Source organism: Cinclus cinclus, chromosome 9 (assembly GCF_963662255.1).
Source record: "Cinclus cinclus chromosome 9, bCinCin1.1, whole genome shotgun sequence".
In the NCBI taxonomy this organism is placed as follows: Eukaryota; Metazoa; Chordata; class Aves; order Passeriformes; family Cinclidae; genus Cinclus; species Cinclus cinclus.
This window is the reverse complement of record NC_085054.1, coordinates 19,081,306-19,104,627: the sequence shown is the minus strand read 5'-3', so window position 1 is coordinate 19,104,627 and position 23,322 is coordinate 19,081,306. Positions and strand designations below refer to the sequence as shown.

The 23,322-nt window shown below is 43.3% G+C and overlaps 1 protein-coding gene across 1 annotated transcript in view; it reads left to right on the top strand.

The window, feature by feature from the left end:
- Nucleotides 1–8,093: 8,093 nt before the first annotated feature.
- The window catches only part of ADCY5 (adenylate cyclase 5), a 199,309-nt gene continuing 184,080 nt past the window's right edge, over nucleotides 8,094–23,322 (top strand). Inside the window, exon 1 of the mRNA XM_062498190.1 lies at nucleotides 8,094–9,219. Coding sequence (XP_062354174.1) covers nucleotides 8,218–9,219 — 1,002 coding nt within the window. The 5' untranslated portion in view covers nucleotides 8,094–8,217. The remainder of the gene's footprint in view (nucleotides 9,220–23,322) is intronic.

The window sequence follows — 23,322 nt, the reverse complement described above, 5'->3', positions numbered from 1 at the left end:
TTTTTTTTATGCATGGTTGAAAGATATTTCAACTTGATAATGCAGTGAAATGGTTTGTATGCTAAAATACTAGTCCGTGTTGTTGCCTTGTGAAATTGGTTATGTGCTCTCTGCCTGGATTTGGCCTACTGATCAGTGATACTAATTGCTATAATCCAAATAAAATAATTCCCAACAAAATACGTTGTGCTGTTACTGTTCAAAGAACAAAAGCAGATACTTTACAAATGTGAGTTAGGGCTATATTTTTATTCATCTGTATACAATGTGTACCTTTTAGTTTACAAGTTCTTTTAGCATGCATAACTCTGGAGCTCAGACAAAAGAAATAAGAAACTTCATACTGTTTTTAATGTTCTGCTTTCCACATTCAAAAGAAGTGTTTATAACACCTTAACTGACTATGTCAACACACAACTTCCTGAAGGATCCTCCACTGAGTGTGAGCTTTTTGTTCTCCTGCTGTTATTTGTACACTGGATGCTGATGGTTTCCTTCAAAAACAAAAATGAGTATTATAAATATAGTGGAATGCTTAACTAATGCAATAGAATACTTCAGAGATCATTTACTAAATATAATATGTCTGCTACCACGGCAACGTTTTTAGCATTTTTAACACTTCCTGGGAGACTTTAAAATTGTGTCTGGATGGCATTAACGCTCATAAATAACAAGTTATAATCCTCTAATAGGAGCTGAGTGGTAGCTGCAGAGTGAGTGCTATTATTCTAGGCATATGCTTGTCATAAGATTGCCCAACTACAGTGATTTTTTTGTTGACTGAAGATGGGATGAAATGCTGTTGTCATGCCCAGCATCAGCACATGTCCTACGCATGATGGCTGTGACTTAGCACTGCTGTGTAATTAAAATCTCAGAAATGCTCTGCCATGGAGAGGTGCTGAGCTCCATTTGTGCCTTGCAGTAACTATCACTGGCTATTTGTGTTTCCTCTCTGCATTTTGAAAACAGTGTGTGTGGAATCAATTTTAATTCCATAGGGTAACAGTAAAAAGTCTGAAAAGCTTAAGGATTCTGTGGTTGTCAGCAAGTTAATGTCACAATAATGTGTAAGGCTCATATTAAAAGTATTGGCAGTTCTTGACATAAGACTAGAGGAGGGATCTGTGCTGGGCTGCTGAATATAAAATAAAAAGGTGTGAATATCTGTGTGATTCAGTTTCATGTGATGTGAACTGAGCATTTCTAGAGTTGGGAGTGATTGATTCAAGCCACCCAGCTGCCTGGAACTTCCATTCAATATCAAGTGGCTTTTAAATTCTGCTTCCTGTCTCCTAAACAAATGCTCTTCCACACTTGTCAGAAGACTTACAGTAGTAAGATAATTAATAGAGCTTCTTAGGTGGTTTCTGGAGGCCACCTTTGAAGTAGCTGCAATTGCAAATGTGGATGAAGAATTTGTAACTCCTTTAATACTGTCGATCACTTATTTCCAGAGTAATATTTTCCTTTACAGCTGTGAAAGATCCTAAAGCTCTTTCTATGGCCTCACAAGTTAGCTTGGGCATTAGTGTTGTCAGAGGTTTGTTTTTTTTCTTTGATGTGCTGACATTGGTAATGTGCCAATATTAAGGAAAGAGAAGTTGCTATTAGTGTTATATCTTAGTTTTTTGAATGTTTTAAGTAGATGCATATTATTTCAGTCTTCCACTATGAGACCATATTTCACAATATTTAGAAACATTTCTGTGTCTAGTTATACTTGCACAAACTGTCACAGCTGCCTCTCTCTAGATTTAATTTATTCTATGCAGTTTGTACACAGAAATTTTATGCTACCTGGTACCACATGGGAATGTTATTATTGGGAAAATCTTTGGTGGAAGTTTTTGCAGAGGCTTATTCAGTTGAATTGTGAACAATTAATTGCATTTTGTCCTGTGTTTTTGACTCCTGTTACAGACAGTCTGCGCAGTCTTCTGTGAACTGTTACCAGTTGCAGGAAATGTATATGAAAAACTTCAGTACTGACATTTTATAGTTTGAACACCTGAACTTGCAGAATCGTAGCTCCTGTGTAATTACATTCAGCTTTTTGGGCAAGACAGTGGATGAGTCTCACTCTACAGAGATAATCTGAAGAATACATATAAAGGGATACAGGTATTTCAGGTATCTTTAACATTAGTTTTAAGTTGATGGCAATGTAAAGATCAGCATTTCGTTCTTTTCTACATGTAGCATGCCCACAAACCACCAGTTGTGGAGTACATAGGAAGTGGAGGACCCTCCAATCAGCCTGACACTAGATGGCTTTTGTGAAATCAGTTGGCCATTTAAAGGTTTCTTTAGGTATAATACATCCACTTATTGGATAAGAAAAGATAATGAGTGCTGGTCTTCCCTACATAGTGACCTTTGATAAAATGATGGGATGGAAGAGGAGAGGTACTGGAGGTTACAAAGCTCTCTACCAGTGTGCTTCCCAAAGAATATTTGGGCATTAACCAAACATGAAACTTGCTTCCTGTTCCCTTTGGAATCCAGTGGTGGTAGTTGTTGTTCTTTGGGGCAAGGGCGGTGTTTGGTTTTGGGAGGAATTTTTTGTTTGTTTATTAAGACAGAACAGCAGCACTTAATGGGGATGCTGCAATGTTTAGTCTAGTGTGCTGATGACATGAAGTTTGTATTATTTTCCTCCAGGTGTTTATTACAAGACTATAAGGAACTGGATGCACTGACTTAGGTGCTTTGTTTTAGTCCTCAGTTCCTGTGTGTAAACTACTGCTGGGAAAGTTGCTGGTTTGAGTATCAAATGAGTTTCCTTACCCGGCTTTTTGGTGCAATTCAAATTAAGTAAACAAAGTGCTTTGTTAGCTAACTGGAACCGCAGAGAAAGCTGTCTTGCATCAGCAAGAAAATGGATGTGAAATGGAAAGCCCAATATTGCTGGTTGGTTTACTTAGGGCTGGATACTGTTACTAAATAAGTAGTTACTTAGTAAGACAGTTGATACTGTTGGAGCCCTTTAGCAAAAGCAAACTCTGCCGTCTGAAAATGCTGAATTATTCTTCAAACGGTATTGTCAAGTCAGACAATGTGTGGAAACCTGCTCTAGGCTTACAGGTGTGTTCGGATGAGGGACAGATGTAAGCATTCATGGGCTGCTGAGCTTCAGGCTCCTGGTGATGCATGGCTGCAGATGGGGCCTAAGCATACTGGATTTTGAAGAAATAAACTGCTGAAAGAAGATGAAAAATTCCTACAGAAAGACATAAGACTACTACTGTTGTGCTTTGAGCTTCATGCAGCCTCCAGGAGTCTACTCAGTACAGACATTTCAGTCCTCTTCATTACTTTGCTGTTACTCAAATGTGAGCAGATAAATCTGCACTACAGTTAAGAAACGAGCTGCTGTGTTCACATTCTGTGTCAAGAACTGGAATCCTTGGCTGCTTTTTTCTTTATTGTCAGAATTATGTGTAATCCCTGGAATGACCACAGAAATTACATGTGTTACAGTGAATTTCATGATGCAATCCTCCTGTATTGCAAATGTGCACTTGCAGATATATCTATGCCCCATCTTTGCTTGGACTAAACGGCATGGTCATTCAGAACATTTTATTTTTACATTTGGGGTAAAATATGGGTGTTGCTGTGAAAAAAAAAAAATATATATATAAATGTGATTCACTAAGCACCTTGTCTTGCTAGGCTTCTTGTGTATCCTGAAAAAGCCCCAGAAGTCAGTAATGAGTCAGATTGTTTTGGGTTGGGCTTTTTTGTTTAAGTCGCTGTGGTTTTGTGTTTTCACTATTTTCTTACTTTTGGTTCTGTTAATTTTGAATCATCGGATTCTTGGGAGAAGAGTGGTGTGGAACAAGAGAATTTGTAACAGTATCTGAGTATTTCATGGCTCCAAGCTGGACTGTGTGATTATCTCTTGGTTTCAGAGGGCTGCTTTGGATATTCTAACATTCTGGATTTAATGCTTCTATGAATCTTATAGTGCGTGAAGACCATGAAGAGTGAAATGTGACACAGTTGTTCTGTGGTTGCTATCTAGTTGGTATTCCCTCTTTGAAGTAAATAATGTAAAAAAGAATGCAAATGTTTGTCTACTGCACCTCTTGTAATAACAATAAAGCAAAAAATGTTTTTATACAAATTATGAGGCTACATTTGAAACCAGAATTTATGTGAATTTGTATGTTGAAGAAGTTTAGATCTGCCACAGTAGCTCTCTGTTGACTCACTCATGGCTTCCTGAAGGTTCTTGAGGGGGTGACATAATTTGAGTGATTTTGTGCAAGCATTCTCTAAATCTTTGATGTGTTTACTTCCATTTAGGTATTATTTTAACCAGATAAATACATTTTGAAAAAGAGGCATGGTTCAATTTTAATTCAGAATTTTATAAAGATATGATTAAAGGTACTGAATGGAATTTTTCCCAACTACTCCACCCACAAAGAATAAAAAATAAAAAAAAAAAAAACTTTCATGATGGAGCAGGTAGAATTTGTGGAGGCTAAGCTAGACTGGAAGGTGCAACATTAGCTTTTCTGAATAAGGAGTAGGAAGTTTCTCTCTTTTTCTACACAGTATTGTGATATTTGTGTTTGACCTCTGAACAAAGCAAGTAAATATTCTCATTTTATATGGACTTCTATGCAAAGCACACTTGTATAGATTAAGGTCATAATTTGTACATAGTCATGTTGGGACTGAGATATAGAAACTCCTTAATTTTACACTCATCCTTCAGAAAGTGGCTGGGCTAAGTTGTGAAAGAAAAAGGCAACTTCAATCTATGTATAATTCATTAACAAAGAATGATTGCCTGAATGATTTTGTAATCAAGTACTAGGCATTCTTAAATTACTTTACAGCCACCCAGAATATGCAGTGTTTTGCTTTCATGCATAACTTTTTTGGCTGAGACAAACATTGTATGTTACTGCTATTTGTAATGAGGTTCCTGAATTAGAAACGAGAGCCAGGACTTGAAGAAACTAGAAGGAAAGCTGTAGATAAGCTGTCTGTATTATGGTCTGTATCCTTAATATTAAAATATCCTGCTTGTTGCCTTTGTTCTACTACGGTTCTGTGTGATCCAGTGACATCATCAGCTAGAAGTGGTCATTAAAGACTTTTTACTATCCATGTGTAATCTTCTTTGTCATAGTCCTATATGTCCTCACTGGGTGAAGTACCCATTTAGTTGGTGCTGCTCTTAGCTTCTAAGATATTTTTTAGCTTCTTAACATCCTTGTTGTTTTCAGAGATTTTCTGCATAATCTCTTCCAAATGCTCCTTTACCTCTCTTTAAACTCAACACCTCATATTTACCTACATATTTCTAAAGTTACACACTTTTGGTTGAAGACTTGTTTTCCCCTGTAGCAAGAACAAAACTTTTTTTCCCCTCTGGCTGATTTTTTTTCTAAAACATGCTAAAGTTGATTATCAATTCTTAGGACAGTACAGAAAAGCAAAACTGTATGTCAAACTAAATGACATAGTGACAAGAAGCAGGAATGATATTCTAGAATTGAAACTACCATTTTCCTGGTACCTCTGTATATAAACTTTCTGGAAAAGGGGCTATAGCTTACTGTGACTGGAGTCCTGCCTAGGCTTCAGGCTTCCAGAGGCTATCATAATGCAAAAGCTAAGTAAGACCTCATTTAGTTACAATGGTGAAATATAAAAACCTTAAAATTGCTTGATCTGTTATGTGAGCAATGCTTTGTTGATATCCAGAACTAAATGTAACAAGGTGTGGATGCTATACATGCTTGCCTTCATAGTAATTTTCTGTGAAGCAGAATTCATTTTAGGGTCACCAGTTTATTTTGTGGATCACCTTTTTCATTTTGCTTGGTTTTAGTGTGGAAAAGTGAGATGTTTTACTGCTGGCTTTGAGAGAAGAACTCCAAAATGGGACTTTGTGTACAAAACAAAAAGACCTGTCCCAGTTTACAGCTCACTGAAGAATTGTTTCACTGTCATAATCCCCTGGGTTCAGGCAGTGTGCAGCCAGAGTAACCAACCACGCAGTTCTTGAGTGTTCTACTCGAGTAGAACAAAAGTAGTGTATGCATAGTGACGGTGTTGTATAACATCACAAGAAATGGTAAATCCCATCTGAACGGCAGTGGTGTTCATGTATAAAAAATTCTCCTCATGGAAAGGAAACTGTGAGTCCAGTCGTGATCAGCTGCAGTGTGTAGCATCTGTCAAGAAAGTGCCATGTAAGTGAGCCCCACTGACATAGTTGTGTGTATTAACCGTGAATTCCAGGTAATTAAAAGATGCTCTGTGGAAGAAGCTGCTGAAAATTCAACATAGGGTTTTACAAACCACTGAAATGCACAAAGAGGCCTAAACTGCTGTAGTTTGTGGAGTTGCGCACACGTGTACAGGACACGTGAAGGGCTTCTGTTTGGAAGGTTATCTGGCTTGGCTTTTTTTTCCCAACTGTGTCCAGCAATATTACCTCTACAAACGTTGCTTATCTCTGTCCCTTGATAACCACAGCTTCAGGACTACTACTGCTAAGGACTACTTGTGAGCAGGGATTTTCAATGTTTGAACAAATGTCTAGACAATTACCAGTTTCAGCAACTTGAGCAAAGCAGTTAACTGATTTGACAGTTTGTTTTTAATAAAACATGATGCAGAACATCAAACAATAATATTATTCTTAGTACATATGATGCTTACCTTCAAAACACTGTAAATCATTAATTAGCTCACTCGCATCTGCAGAAAGAGTGGTTCACCTAAAAGAACACTGTGGAAGAGTCTGGAGACTGAAACTTAGGAACTGCTGTGGTGTCGTCACGCCTCGCTCCCAGGTTAGGGAATACGCCATAAAACGGTGTCACAGCGCTGTCGGGTGAAGGTGAGGGCTGTAGCTTAAGTGGCTGAAAAAACAAGGTAAACCTACCTGTACGTGCGCTTTACCCTTAATTTCTGTGTTAAGGTAGGTCCTGTAGCAGGTGCTGATGTTGCGGGAGGGTTTTCTGGGGCTTGATTTTCTTCTGTTCAGCGTTCGGGCGGCGCTGCCCGATGCTGCCGCTCGCGCCGTGCGGAGCAGGAGGCGGCTGGCCCCGCGCGGGAGCTCTGGGGCCGCGCTCGGAGCCGGCCCCGGGCGGCGCCGAAGGGGTTAAGGCGCCCCGCCCCGGGCGCGCGCATTGGCGGGGCGGCGGCGGCGGCGGCCAATGGGAGAGCGCGGCGGCGGGGCCGGGCCAATGGGGGCGGGAGGGGGCGGGGCGGCCGGCGCGCGGCTGAATGGGGAGCACAAAGCGCGGCCGGGACGCGGCGCCGCCGTCCCCGGGAGAGCCGCGCGCGGGGCCGCCGCCGCAGCCGCCACAGCCCCGCACCGGCACCGCCACAGCCCCGCCGGCAGCGCGGGGGAGCCGGCGCCGAGCCCTCGCCACCGCTCCTTCTCGGGTTTTTTGGGATTTTTTCTCTCCCCTCACCCTTCCGATTTTTGAGATTTGCCGGTTTCTCCCTTCTCCCCCGGTGCGTGTGGGAGAGGCGCCGCGGCCGCCCGAAGGCACCGCGGCGTAGCGGGAGCGGCGGCCGGGTGCATGAGCGGGGCGGCCGCCGCTAGCCGTGCCTTACCGCCGGGGCTCCGCCGCTGGGAGGCGAGGCGAGCCGGGAGCGCCGCCGCAGCCCGGTCCGCCCCGGGCAGCCCCCCCGCCGCGCCCCTCGGGCAGGGGATGCTCCCGCCGCCGCCGGCTGCGACATCCCTGCGAGCCTGAGCCTCCGCCAGCTCCCCGCCGACCGGCCCGCGGCGAAGCGCCCGCCCTGCGCCCGGCCCCGAGCGTCGGGGGGCCGGGCCGGAGCGGTGCGGGCGCGCTGCGATGCGGCTCCCTCTCGGCGCCCCGAGCCCCTGCGGCCGCCGCGGCGCGGCTGAGGGCGAGCGGCCGTGAGCCGGGGGCGTCCCGGTCCCCGCGGTGCCGAGCGCGCTCGGCGGTGTCGAAGTGCCGGGGCCGGCGATGGCACTGTCCTGAGCGTCCCGCCGGGCACACCCCGGCTCTGGGGACGCCCGGCCGTTCCGGAGACTTTGGGGGCGTTTGAGGGTTTTGCCTTTTTTCTTTCTTAATTTTTTTTTCTTTTTTCCCCCCCTTCTTTTTTTTTTTTTTTTTTTTTTTTTTTTTACTCCTTCCCTGCTGCCTTTTGGGGTTTTCTCCCGGCGGCTCATCCGCTCATCCCCTGCGCCCCGTCCCTCAGGGCATGTCCCGGTCCAACAGCGTCAGCCCCCCGGGCTTCGGCGGTCCCGCGCCCTGGGCAGGCACCGAGCAGCACCGCTCTGCCTGGGGCGAGGCGGAGGCCCGGGCCAATGGCTACTCCTACCCGCCGCCTCCCAACAGGTCCTCGGGCAAGAAGGCCTCCCGCATGTCGAGCAGGTGGAGGAGCGAGGAAGACTACGAGCCCCGGAACCGCGGGGAAAGCGGCTGCAGGATGATGAGCTTTAGGTCCAAATCCGCCTGGCAGGAGCACGGTGACGACAGCCGACGTCACCGGTCCCGCCACCCTCCCGGCAGTGATTCCCCCGCTGCCCCCAACAATGCCAGCCCCCGGCAGCTGGGGGAGCAGGGGGAGGTACGGCCCCGCTCTGTGGAGTTGGGGCTGGATGAGAAACGCATCAAGGCCAAGATTGAGGAGCTGGAAGAAGAGGACGGGGACGAGGGGGACTCCGAGGCGGCCTTCTCCATGGGCAGTTGTTGCAGTAGCCTGCTGCAAATCTTCAGGTCCAAGAAGTTCCAGTCTGAGAAACTGGAACGTCTCTATCAGCGCTACTTCTTTCGACTAAACCAGAGCAGCCTCACGATGCTTATGGCCGTGCTGGTGCTGGTCTGTGTGGTCATGCTGATCTTCCATGCCGCACACGGCCGCTATGAGGTATCCTATGTAGTGGTGCTCTCCCTGGCCATCGTGCTGATGGTGGTGCTGTGCATGGTGTGCAACCGCAACAACTTCCACCAGGACCACATGTGGTTGGCATGCTACTCTGTCATCCTGGTCATCCTGGCAGTGCAAGTAGTAGGGGTTCTGCTGGTGTGGCCCAGGAGTGCCTCAGAGGGCATCTGGTGGACCGTCTTCTTTATCTACAGCATCTACACGCTGCTGCCGGTGCGGATGAGAGCTGCGGTCATCAGCGGGGTGGTGCTCTCCGCCATCCACCTGGCCATCTCCCTCAAGATCAACGCAGAGGATAAGTTCCTCCTGAAGCAGGTAGGCAAGCCCTGGGTGATTTGGATGTGTGCTCAGCATTGGAGGGCAAGGGTGAGTGGGGTAGTCTGACTTCCATAGGCCTTCCTGAGGCTGTAAGGCTGACAGGACTTCCAGCTGAACTCCTGGGTTACCTGCTGCTGTGTGGGATGGTGTGCAATGAGGTGACTAGCCTGTAATCTTTTTTTTTATTTTTTCTGTAGCTGTGGTGTTACCTCGTTTCTGCTCCAAGTTAAGGCTCTCAACATACAAGAAGTGTGTCTTACTGGGTTCCCATGACACTGTCAGCCAGCCCTGCTAGCTAGCGCCCTTAAGTTGTATTTAATGTAATCAGCCCTGTGCTAAGCACACCCATGGAAAAGCATCTGAGCATGCTGCTGTTCTACTGAGAAATGTGTAGAAAGTCTGGCTGGTTTTATGAGGTAGAGGTTATCCTTGTGTGGCAGTCTGGGTTCAGTGTTGGTACTTAGGCATCTTAGGAGAGCATGCTCCAAGGGAATGTGGTGTAGGCTTTTGGTTTAGCAGGAAGGTGTTTTGCTCTGAGATGTGCTAGAAATCTCTATGGTGAAAAAGCCTGGAGTTCCTGTACAGGCAGGATAAAAAGAAAAAAAAAAGTATAAATGCAGGTCGTTATTTAGCTGTGATATCATGTTTAACTGAAGCAGTTCAGTTCACAGGAACAATAAGACTATTATCAAATGCATTACAGTGCAATTTTTAATTACCATATCTGTATAAACAACAGGAGTACAAGGCGCCACTCTTCAAGCAAAACAAGCAGCCTTGGGACTCGTGCTTTCAGCTTACCACATGTAAAATGTTGAAGCTGTGAGGCAGTTGTCACCCTTCTGATGTGCAGGACTCTGAGCAAGGATGAGCTTGTCATAGTCAGCCCTGATGCTTATGTGTAAATGGGGATTGTTTATTAAAATCAGGCATTTGGTAGTTTTACAGCCCTAACACGTAATACAAAATAAAGCCTAGTGCTTGGTGCCTGCTTTGAGTCTTTGAGTTCTGGGGTTTTTGAGTTCTGCCTATTGCAGTGGCAAGAAAAGTTGTAGGACTTAAATAAAACCTCATCAGGATGAGGCTGTCACTGTTCTGCTATACAAAATAGCCCATGAAATTACTCTCTTCTCCCCCCAGACTGGTTAAGCCTACTTGGAGAGTTTCTGTCTTTGTTCTTAGCTTGTTACAGATATTTTTATAAACTGTACGCGACGTGTTTTTGTTATGTTTGATATAAATGGCTTTTTGTGCATTTCCAGCAGAGCATACACTGTGAGTGGGACAGTTGGTGTTTTTCTGCTTGACTTGAAAAAGTTTGCTAATGGCCTCAGCTCTTCCCCACTGGGGATCTGGTCTTGCAAATCCTCATGTGAGCTTTTTGCTTTATAAACTGGGACTTGTCCTGTTGAAATCAGTGTGTTTGGAGACTGTATCCTTACATGGGAAGGCAAATCCCATCATGATTGTGGCTAGATGATTTAGCAGTCTGTTATGAGCAGAGTTTGGAAGAAACAAATGAATAAAATATCATCGTGTTGGGAAGTGTTGGTAACTGTATTTTAATGGGAAGGAGCCTAAATTACAAAGGCCAAATGATTGACTCCCTCAGAAAATTTGGAGCAATTACAGCTTCCTCCCTTTCCAAATAGCAGGTTGTAAGGGGTTGGCTTGTGTATGAATGTGCACTTGTCAAAGGTAGAAGCATGGGCAGTAGGTGATGGTACAGTATGCACAAATCTGTGCATTGCACAGTTACTTTCACTTCCATAGTAATGCTGGAGTTTTCCTATGGTTTGGCAATAAATGTTCAGTTTATGAGGAATGTTCTAGGAGCACTCTTGCTTTGTCTTCGAAGGTGGAGTGTCTCTCCACGTTGCCTGTTTATTTCCTACTAACAGTCTCTGGTTGTGGCTTCCACTGGGGTAGCACGGGCTGAATTCAGTGGGGTTGTACAAGGCCAAGCATCAGATTCCTTACTCAAGCTGCTATCTCTGGCTGTTTGATAGAAAAATCTGTTCTGCTGAGCACATTGCCTCACAGCTATTAACAGACCTTCCTCACTGGGGCTGTATCTCGTTGCCGTGGAAATCCACTGGGTTCAGCTCTGCCCCCCCTAATGCACACAAGCCCTATTTCTTCCTTCAAACTACCAGAGGCAAAGACAAGTGAAGACCTGAAAAGTCAAGAAGAAGGAGTTAAGATTTTCTGTGACTTCACACTGACAGTCACATCAGCATGGGTTTTGTGGAGCAGGAGTGGATGTGAATGCATTTGTGACTGTGTGACGAGATGGTACTTTATATCCAACAGTCATAGAAGAAGGGCTGGTTAGGATGTATATCACCTTTCCCCTCTTTTTCAGGGCATTTTAAACTATAGTACTTAAGCAAGTTTTACTTTGTGGAAGCTTTTCTGCTTTTAATCCTCTCCAAATTGTTTCCAAACCAGGAGAAATCATATACTCTTGTTATGACCCACCGACATTTAAAGCAGGGTGACTCTTGTGTTGACTCCTGGGCACTTTTATAATGCTCTGGGGCCTGTTAAAAGCTCCTCTTTCTCAAGAGAGTGAAATCCTTGGTAGTAGGTTCCTTTTGGGGGACGCCCAGCTTGTTGGATTTCCTAGCTGAGGATGCATGAGTTTGTCTGAATTATCTTCTCCTGTAATTGCTGGATTTTTCTGTCCCCAGACTCTCTGGTCCGAGGCTATGCTACTCAGACTTCATGGAAGGGTTAATTCAGTCTGCTGTTTCTAAATTCATAAGGTGACAGGAGTAAAGTAGTTGTCATTGTTCAGTCTTAACTGAACTGCTTTTTAAGGTAATTCTTCTGGGGTCACTCGATTTGCAAAGCAGGCTCTTACTTCTCTTTGCTACCTGGAGGAGTCTGTCTTTCAGAAGAGAAAGCATCCATGTCAAAAATATGAGTATAGTTGGTACCTCTGTGAGTCGGATCAGCTAGAGGCAATGATCTTGGCTTCTTGAATTGAGGTTTGATTGGAATAAGAAAGTGCTAATTATTGCATTGTATTAAAAAGTTATCCAATGCTGAGGGAGGGGAGAAAAAGAAATCCTGTGTTTGAGAATTTACTTGTTTCCAAAGGCAGCATACTGCTGGAAGCAGAACACAGTGAATAGGTGATCCTCCACCAACTACAAATCCCGACTGCTTTAAAAGAAAGGGTTTTTCATGTGTTCTGTGATCAGTTAGCTGTAGAGGAACTGCTTTTGGATTTATTGGAGAGGGGATGACTGTATTTGTCTTCACGTTTATGTCCTTGTATTATTCTGGGACAGGTTCCAAATGTGTTTCACTGCATGGAAGTATGTCCTCTTCTCTCTGCATGTAAGTGTATCTGTCTTCAGGCCAGCCTTTTCCATGTGTTGGCTTTGATGCACTTTCAGCCTCTGAAAACACTCAGCTCTAGAATTCACGTAAGCATTGCTTTACATGTGAATGAGGCTTTCTAATACTTAACTGAGAAAAAAGTGTACTGTTTATCAGTAATCTCCCTTGCATTCAGGACAGAGATAAGAGTGGGATTTATTCTCTGGCCCATGGGAGCCAGTGCCCAGCTGACCCACAGACTTGTACGGGCGGTGCATGGGAAGAGCTGCAGCCTGTGGGTTGCAGATGCTTAACTGAAGTCATGTGAGGAGACCAGCTGCCCTCAGTGCAGATAGTCTTGGGTAAGCACTGGCATTTTTGTAAGACATGGGCTAAGGGACAGGGAATTTCACAAGAGAGTTTATTGGACTCTGAATCAGACTTAAAAAGGGATGAGGATTGTGTGTGGGAGTGGGTGGGGGACCAGGAGTAGGGGATAAGAATGCCATATACAAACATCAAACAAGCCCGTGGACTGAGGCTGAGGCTGGTTTTACTCCTGTTTTCCCATCCAAACCTGTTTTATTGTAACTTTCTGAGGTTCCTTGTTCAAGGATACAGTTAAGTCTTAGTAGTTTATTAACTCAATGTGAGTGGGTGAGTGTTAAGGTACCACGAAAATTAAATGCTTTTTTTTTTTTTTGTCTTGTGTCAGTAACCTCATTACAAGAGAAACTGAAATGCACTGATCACTTTTCTCTCCAAATGCTACTGGAAACCTGCACAAGACCTCTGATAGCAAAATTCTGAACTACCTCAGCACATCTTTTGTTTGTGTCTCTGATTCAGGGCTCCTTCTTGCTCAACCCTTTTCAGTGTCTCCATCATAACAGCGTTACATTAATACTCCTCATCCCTCACTTCTGAGAAGTCTGCATGTCTTGGCCTTTCTCTCTGTCAGTGCATGTTAATGGTAGATGATTGATCTGCTCCTGCACGGTGGCTCTCTTGAAAGTAGCATTTCAGTTTAACCATTTATCAGAAGACATTGGTATGAAGACCAGTCTCTCTCCCTTTCATAAAAAACTCACTTCAGCAGGGCTAAAAACAATTTCTTGTTGTAACAGGGAATCAACTTCAATCTTGTGGAGATCTCCTAGCACCTCGTAGAGATGCTTTCTTGTTGGCAATTTGAATGGCATTCAACAAGAAGTTAGTCACACAGTAGGAGAAGTAGTACTGTATGTTCCATCTCAGCCTCAGCATGGCTTAATATATGTAAGTGATGACTGATTTAGAGACAGATTCTCAGCAGTGTGTTAATCAAGTCCTTGCACTGTGCTTTCCTTCTCTTCAAGCAGCACTGTCTTTATTCATCAAGAAGGAGAGATGAACTACCTGGAATGCAGATGGATCTGTGTCAGCTCTCCTATGGTTATGTGCTGCTTGTTTTACTTTTGTCCACTTGGAAAATAGATTTGAGTAATGTTTGTATAGGATGGGATTTTTAAGGTGCTCAGCCACATGGGGCCAGGTACTGGGTGCCTCAAACAGCACTTAATGCCTTGTTTTGCATAAACATTGATATCAATAGGGCTCTTGTACAGTAATAAGAGCTCTAGCACTGCTCACTCCTGAAGAATCTGCCTGAGCAGCAGTCGCACTGAAGTTAGTGAAAATTGATTTGCAATCTTCTGTTTGGAGAAAAATAGCAACCTGAAATACTCAGTAGCTGTTGCATTGATAGTTGCCTCCCTAGAGTAATTCTCTAATAGAAATAATTAAGTAAATCCCTGAGGTATTGTGTATCAATTTAGTCCTTTGTAAGAATATTGTCTTTATCTCTTGGGCATGTGTTGCTTGAGGTTTACAAAGGCGTATCTGTTTTTCTTACCTCCTAAATTACCCCATGATCCTGCTACCTCCTAATCTACCCCTTTGCTTTATCCTCCTCCCCCCACCTTGAATTAGTTTGATATTTCACTGTAATGTTCACCAGTATCAAAACCTGTTAGAATAATAGAGTGCCGTGTGTCTAATTTCTCCATGTTCCTGGATTCTTAATAGGTTTGTTGTCTTGATAAACTGACCTATTTAATAAATTTCTCTCAGCCTTGTGGTTGTAATTGCACTTTTATAGCTGGCTTGGATCTTGGTGAATTGAAGACAAAACCTGATGGGGTGATTGAGGTGCATAGCAAAACGACTTGTCCTTCTAGGCATTTATAACATGCTTGAAAAGGCAGGGTGTGCTGCTTCTTATTTCCAGAGAATTCAAGATACCTTGGGACAACACTGGGATTCATGATGGTACAGGAGGCAGAAGGATAACTTTCCATGCCCTGATCTTACAAAGCAGCCATTAACTTGTCTTTTGGTGTCCTGGGCACGATGGCTCAGTCTGACAGACATGTGACCCCTGTTCTCTGTCAGAGACCTGCCCAGGGCAGGACATCTTATTTATGTGGTCTTTTGTGATTAATCTCATTCAGATTATTTGTAAACCTGAACAGCAGTGGATATAAAATGCTGATTATCCTGGTGCTAAAAGCTCACTGGTACTGGTTGTGCCCTCCTGGAGCCTGAGTGGCCCAGTGATTCCTAAATGCCCTTTTGCTCTGAGTCCATTGTGGTGTGGGCAGCGCTGCCAAGGTCTGGGGTGGAAGAGGACTGGGACTCAGCCCAGCTGGAATGTGAACTTTGGGCACCAGGCTGTTCTCCAAATGCATTCAATTTGAGTCTGATTAGCTAATCTTTCAGTCATGTACCATGGCTCCCTCTCAGTCTTTTAAGAGAAGTGGAGCAATCTTTAAAAAAAACAAAAAAACAACCTTTTTAGCCATTGCAGAAGTTGGAATACTTACAGTCTATTGAGACTAGCTGGTTTGGTCATTATATTTTGATACTGCTGGATATTACGCTCATTTTCTAATTGAACTAAAAGAACTTTCCTTCTGTCCTGGTAGAAGATGCAATGAAAAATTCCCAGCAACAGCTGAAGAACTGAGAGTTAAAAATCAAAATTGTTTTGACAGCAGATTCCATGCATGTGGTAAAGTGATCCACCCTGTAGCTGGCAGTGGCTTCTGAGAACCTGTGCTTTGAAAAGCTCCTGTCTCTCTCTTTTCTTCTTTTCCTTCCCATCTCTTCTTTTTCCTTGTCTCACTTTACGTATTTTTAATTTTTTCTGTTCTTTTCCATCTTCTTATATTTTGGGTTTTTTGTTTGTTTGATTTTTTTTTTTAAATTTTGTTTGTTGCTTTTCATTCTTTTTCCCTGTGCAGATGGGTGCAGTTCAGAGAAAATACCCCCTTTTGTCTGAGGAGGTAGAAGACAGGGCTCCAAGTTTTACCAGCCTTGGGCAAGGTTTGTCCTCCTGTCCATCTGCTTTATACTGTAGGGTTTACATGGCACCTTGCACAGGTTGTCCGTGCCCAGGAGAGGCAGTGTGGAGGGAGCTGGAGTGCACCAGAATCTCCCTCCAGACTTCCAGCTGCTACATGATTTCACGTGTGCTACATGTTGGTTTTTTATGGCCCAGAGGGTTAGGACAGTGGCAAAGTGTGTGCAAGGAATGTGAAGATTTACAGCTTCTGGGAAATGGGTGGGGTTCCTGTGTAACTGCTGTGTGACTTTTTCATCTCCTGCAAGTCCTGTGTTTTGATGTGGGATATGCTTGGTGTTAGCTCCTTCCCTACCTCTGAAGTCTAGCCTAGTGATCTGAACTTGTGATATCTTTCATCCATGGGATGCTCTTTCTTCTTTTTGTTTTGACACTGGTGATACTTTTAAATATTTTTTTTTGTCTTTACCTGAGATGTAGCCCATTGCTGCCAGAAATTTAATTTGATTCATTATATGGAGTCCTTAGGCTAGGTAAAAACCCAAGGGGAAATCTCATGTGAATGAAAAAACACAACCCCAAAGATATTAAAAAGGATAATCTGGTTATGAGGGGGTGTGGGAAACAGACAAGAATTTTAATATTTGTCTCCTGAACTCCTAAATGTTCTCACCTTATCATAAGAAAGTTTGAAGTTTCTAGCACTTAATAAGGTCACACATAATATTTCTGTCAGGCCAAGACAAGACTCAAAATGCTTTTTAGTACCTGCAGCTGGGCCACTCCCAGTGAAACTCTCAATGATGTTTTATGATGGTGCTGACTCTTGCTGGTTTCATCACTGGCAGGTACAGGAATGGCATCATTCAGCAGACCTGCAGTAGAATATAGCATGAGATGTCTTGTTCTGATACTCAGAGAAATGGACTGAACACATTTTCAAGTTCTGCCTTTTGCTTCCAGTCTTGCTCTTGAGCGTTTGTGAATGTCCTGTCCCACTTGAGCGTTTGTGAATGTCCCAGGAGCCTGGTGGGTAGACAAACCTGTGAGCTGCTTAAGCCAGACACAGTTGGTTTTGCACCACAAAGATGATGTGTTTACAAATGGTAGGACCCCACACAGTTGAAGAATTAATGGGCAGCATTGGCATCACCAACAGTATTGCTTCTGGTGCCAGGCTGGCCTCACTAATGCCCAGTAGCATTTTTGTTGCAGCATTCACTATAGAATATTTCATTGTATTGTCAGGCTTTGTTCTGCAAATAAAATATCATTATGTTCTTTTTTCTTCATATTTATATGTCACTAATGTAATTGCCATGTATCTTTATTCCCTTCCCCAGACATCAGGAACACAAATCATATTTGTGTATTTAAGATGTTATCAGGACTGTCTGTAGTGTGCATTGTATAGTCATCATTTTTGTGGCTTCTCTACTTCATAGCAGCAGAAATAGCAGAAGAGAAGTATATTTCAAAGCATCCTCAATCCTGCCCTGATTTTGTTTATAATTCCTTTACCTAGACTGCTACTTCTGCAGTTTGAGTGATGAGTTTCCAGATGAAATATTAAATTACCTTTTCTTTTCATGAGAAGTTTTACACACCCATGTAATACCCATCAAATTTTTTACTGTGAATTGGGTCTTTGTGGTGTTGCTGTGCTTGGCTATCATCCTGTATTTTCCTGGGAAATTTTGCTTTTGGGGGTTTGAGTTTTGGGAATTACAGCTGCTCTTCAAATTCAATATACACATTCCACTAGTATCAGAGTGCATCTTTGCAGACAGTAAACAAAGGACTGTGCTGATGCAACACAGGGGGAATAGGAATAAAGAAAGGTTTGTGTTCTCTCTTTCTTTTCTCCCCAAACATTAGAAATTGATCTCTCAAAGAGACAACTTACGCAAACTGTTTATTCTTCAAATATGTTTGCAGCTTGTATAAGACATTCTGTCTCACTTCATAGTCAGAATAAAAGGCTATGACATTGCTTGCAAGAATCTGTCATAAAATGTTGCTGATGCAAACAGTTCCCTGGCTATATCTTCCCTTCCAGAAAAAGCCTTGTCTCCTTCCCTTAATTTCCTGCTCTAGACTAAATGCTACAAGCACTGATCCCTGTGTCCTTCTCACTCTGCAGACTGAATTCTTAGACTTAGACAGTGATATGGTAAGGGACTACTCAAATCAGTATTTTTAAAAACAGTAGTTTGCTGGTCAACCCACAGATGACAGAGTTCCTCAGACATGTTCGCTGACTGATGAACTCTTTCCATTTGCTGGGAGGTACCCAAAGGCTTTCTCTGTGTATTCTTGCTTAACGTGTGGGTATTTTATACACAGAATTGAACAAATTGGGGGACCAAGGAACATGTAATTTATGAAGATGTTTCCATTTAAATGGGATTTCTTTTATATGGGCAGGTGGTTACTAGTAATCTCCTAGGGGAGAGGAAGAAATGCTCTAGTAAGGAAAGAGGAGGCTCTGCAGTGTGGTGGGAGAATGTGTAATCACAGTGTCAGTCTCACTCATGCTGAAAGCTAAATCCAGTCTTTCAGACCATTGAACATGAAGTAGGTTACTAGAGTGGGAACTGCTGTTGAGAGGTGAACTCTGGATCTTAAGGTCGGGATGGACTTCTGGGTTCATTTAACAGTACCCACTGAACAATTTTACTCTCGAAAATTTCTCCCATTCAGATGGTATGGAATAAAAGAAAAAGTTTAAATGCCAAATTGCATAGTATTTGTCAGTTGAAAAAGCAATCTGCAGTGGTTTCTGAACTGTAGGTGAACTGAACCAACACTTATTTTTTATACTTTCTCTGTTAGTAAGACAGGATTTTAATACTCTGTGGTGGAATATATTGGGGATATTTCTCTGCTCAAGTTGGTGGCATCTACCTAAATATAAAACAGATTAATGTGTTAGTTGTGAAGGGGTTCTGACATAATGCCTAGATTTTGTACTGGGTAATTACATTTTTGCCCTCTTAATTGATGTTGAATATGGCATTTTTCTTTGCTCCATGTCTATTCTGGACTTTTTAGCAATACACCACCAAATAGATGCTGTGCATATGGGTTTACTATCATATCTGAGAAATTTGCAAGGCTGTTGACAAGCCATGAAAATGAGGGACTAGATCTCAGCCTTTTATCTCCTTTGTCATGTTGGTGTGCTAGAACAAGTGCTACCCCCTTGATATGACAGATGCACTGATAACTTTTGAAAGGTACAAAACCAGAAATTATATGATACTTCCAGAGCTCAGCTTTGCCATTCTGCTGCACCAATACAAGACCTACACTATTTGGGGTAGGTAGTACTCACAGATCTGTCTGAAAAAATGTGGTTTTGGGGGTCACAGAAGTACTGATGTGCTTTCTGGTGTGTCTGTTTTGTTGATGGTCTTTTTTTTTTTTTTTAAGCAAACCAGCAAGCACAGTCCTGGGTAGGAGCAGACAGTAAAGAAGAGCTGTCTGTGACTAGAGCTCTCTGGCTGTTCTCAGATGAAACTGGTGCTTAGTTTCCTTGTCTCACCTGGTTTTATTTCCCACCCCACCCAGAGCCTGCCGTTCTCTATTGTCACAGACAGTGCATTTGAATGACATCTGGCACAGCTGGGTCTCATTCCTGAGCTGGGCCTTCCTGAAAGCACTGCAGTACAAGCAGTAAACTTGAAGGTTTGACGTCCTTTCACAGGTGACCTCCTTTTTGTGCCTGGCCCTTCTCAGCTGTTTGGGTAGCTGTACTTGGGCAACTCCTTAGAACTCCAGGCCTGCTTCAGAGACTCTTAAAAGTGTATGCCTTTTGCACTGTGGTTGAAATGACTGTGAACAAACACTTAAGGAAGTATTTCCTGAAAATATTTTCATATCTCAAGAGGGAAAGTTTGGAAACTGCAATTTGGTTTTTGTTTGTTTTCCTTCCCTAATGCAGGTTATGAGTATCTGGCTGTGTCATGGCACTGAAGATTTGTCCAAATAATGATGTCTAGGAAAGGTAACACTCTGTGGATTAGTTAAACCACAATATAGAGACCACTATACAGAAACTGTAGTCCACTGCTGAAACCACCTTACTTGTCTATGTTAGATGCAAATGGACCTAGTTAATTTAATTCACTTCCAGAGGGAATGCAAACTAAATAAAGTCATGCTTGTTAAAAAAGCGTTCTCACAGGTTTAAATAATTTTCTTCAATTTATTTTGATGAACTTTTCTGGACAGACCAATCTTTACCATAATATTTTCAGGCTGAGACTGTAGCTTATGTAAGTAAGGAGTACTTTATACAATTAGCTTAGCGCATTTCTCTTGTATGTTATTTTCTTTTGGAAGAGGTAGTGTAACTCTGCTACGTGCCTTCCCCTTTGTCAAGGGTTGGAGTTTGGTTGTGATGGGGACAGAGTCAAGAGAGAAGCTTATCTGTCATGTTTAGATAGCCCTTGGTCCCATTTCCAAAGCTGTTTTTCAGGAGCCTAGTCACGAGTGTCCCCTCTATGGCTGTTTCTGTTCAAAGGGTGACTGCTCACAACTCATCCTTCCAGAGAAATTATCTGCTCTCAGATCATGACCTCCTGCTTGGATCTGAGGCCAAACCTTTTCATTGCCAATTCCTTAGCAGCTGTGACCAGGGCAAAATACTGTATGTCTAAGATGCCAGGCTGCCACCTGGAAAGCCACAGAAGGGGCAGGTGATGCTCTGTGTCTTTCCTGAGAGCAGCTCCTTTGGTTTCCAGCAGCTCTCCTTCTGTTTAAGCCATTTGCAATACTCCATACGCTATAATGTGAGCATATCTTCTGCATGTCAAACTTCATGGGGAGATGCTGTGACAGCTCCCTGCCTGCCAAACCTCCTGCTGAAGTTTATTGGAGAAATATTGTGCTCCCTTCAAATGGGTGGCATTGTAACATTGGCTTGCTCATTGAAACAGCATTTGGGTCTGGGCAGAGTGAAAATGTTGATATCCTTTCACTAGAAGGGAAAAATACCTGAAGGATACCTTCAGCTCAAACAGTGGTCTTATGCAGAGCTGCAATTTTCAGGACTGAGTCAACTAACTTTCTAATCTTAATGGCCATGATATTTACTTCTCCCTCTGCTATTCCCTGTCCCAATTAGATCTAAAAGGAATCTTACCTCTCTTTGAACCATACCCTAAATCATTGTTGCCTTGTCTAGTTTTTATTTAGCATGACAAGAAACGAGTTGGAATCTAAATGCCTCCTGCATATCATCAACAAAACCTTTTTCCCCTCTGGCTGCTTTGCAAAATGTCTTTAACTCCCCTCAGGTCTTTTCTGTATGAAGGGACAGCTGGTGTAGAACAATAGTGACTGATTTACACTGATCAATCCTCATGTTACTGAGAGGCATCTGTCTTGTACTAGGCACCCTGCAGTGTATCAGAGACATGCTGGTGGAAGATGTGTCTGCAGTGTCTCCTGTCTCTCTCCCCAGTTTGACTTCTCTGTAGGGTTTTTTTAGGAAAAAAAAAAAAATATGGCAAGGAATACTGTAAAAAATTTAGTAGTGAGAGGTGCATTTCTTCTTCTTCTCTTATGTGGTAATGGATCACTGAGTCTGGTTTTCCAGGTTTTTTTAGTTGTGTGTGCTTCAACAGCAATACCATTACTTCCAAACTGTCAGACTTAGTAACTGAAATGTTTTTTGCAGCCCAACTCACCCAGAGTTAGTTTAGCCTGTATATTTGAACCAAAATAGTCTGGGAGGTGCACATACACACCTGAACAAGCAGTTTAGAGGGTAGGTATCATCTAGTCAGAAAAGAGTGTTAATGAAATAGGAGCAAATGCAGCTGAAGGATGTTAAGGACATGTTAACATCCTGATAGGAACTGCTGATTTCAGACTTTGTTGGAGGGAAGGACATAACCCACTTTTTTTGTAGAATCATGAAATGGTTGGGTTGGAAGGGACCTTAAAGATGACCCAATTCCAACACCCCTGGCATGGGCATGGACATCTACTAGACCAGGTTACTCAGACCCCCATTCATCCTGGCCTCAAACACTTCTAGGGATGAGGCATCCACAGCTTCTCTGGAAAATCTCTTGCACTGTTCTCAAAATTCTGTTTTTCCAGGAAACCCTTAACAAAACAGAGGGTGTCCAAGCAATTTCTGTCCACCTGCTGCAGTCCTCCCTCCCTCTGCTTTTTCCTTGCTTTCACCTCCTCAGTGATGTAAACAGCCCCAGGGTAAGTCCCCAGGCTGTGCAGCCCTGTGTTCCTGCCACCAGTGTTTATTTTTCTGATGCACTTTACCTGTGCAGGTGCCTAGGATGAGCCCTGACAGCCACCAGCTTTAATGTGAGCAATCAAATAGTGTTGCTATTACTGACAAAAGAAAAGACAGTCACAGAAGGTGGCTGCAGGATACATCTCCATTGCCCTGTCCTCCAGAGTGACAGCAGGGAACAGTTTTTCAGTGGCTCTTACCTTCTCTTATCTTGGTAAGAAGCTCCAAACTTTGTTAATGCTTTGAATATCTGTGTTGGCCTGGTTAAAGCTTCCTTTTTGGTCTCTAAATAAGCTGCAGTGGATAATTTGATGAAAAAACAAGACTGCACTGATTCCTTCCATTTTTCTTTGGTACAAATGGAATGTGTGGTGAGAGCAAGATCCAACACGTGTTACTTAGGAAGACTCACCTACTACCTGGGATTCAAGTAGTGCCTAGTCCTTGCACTTCATGTGAGGGCAATTAGTGCATGTACATGGCAATTAGTGCTGCAAATGAAGTTGACACGGGTGTATTCTGCCTCTTTAATGGCTTGCTTTTCTCCTTTGCCAAAAGATCAACCAAGCAGTCTCAAAGGAACCTGCTGCCTTCTGATATTTAATTTGCTTCAGGCTTACATTGGCATCCTGCCTCTTTCTTCTGCTGCTGCGCCTGGCCCACCTGCCTGCTCTGCTCCCAGTGCTGCAGAGGAAATGATCCCTATTTCCAGCAAATCAGGTCATGACTTGCCCATGTGCTGCAGTTGGGCCTCACAGACATCCAGCACCATCTCTCCCTGATGTGCTTTGTCCCTCCTGGTGTCTGACCTCCTTTCAGCAGAACATTGGGCTGGTTTCTGATGAGCTCTGCTGCAAGTGGCAGTGCCTGGCAAAGGAACCTACTGGTGGGAAACTGCAGAGCCATTCTTCTGTTATCCATCTTCTTGAACTAGATAGCACAGCAATGAGGGCCTTCAAATATCTGTGATATCTAGTGTGTGTTTGTGACCAGTGATTGCTCTGGAATGTATGCTGGAGTATAGATGGCATGTGTAGAAGTCCCATATACATGAAGTGACGTGATGTGATTCCTAACCAAAATTTTAACTGTTCCAGAATATTTTGAAAATTAACTGAATAGGAAAAATCGGGCAAAAACCTTGCAGTTGAATACTCAA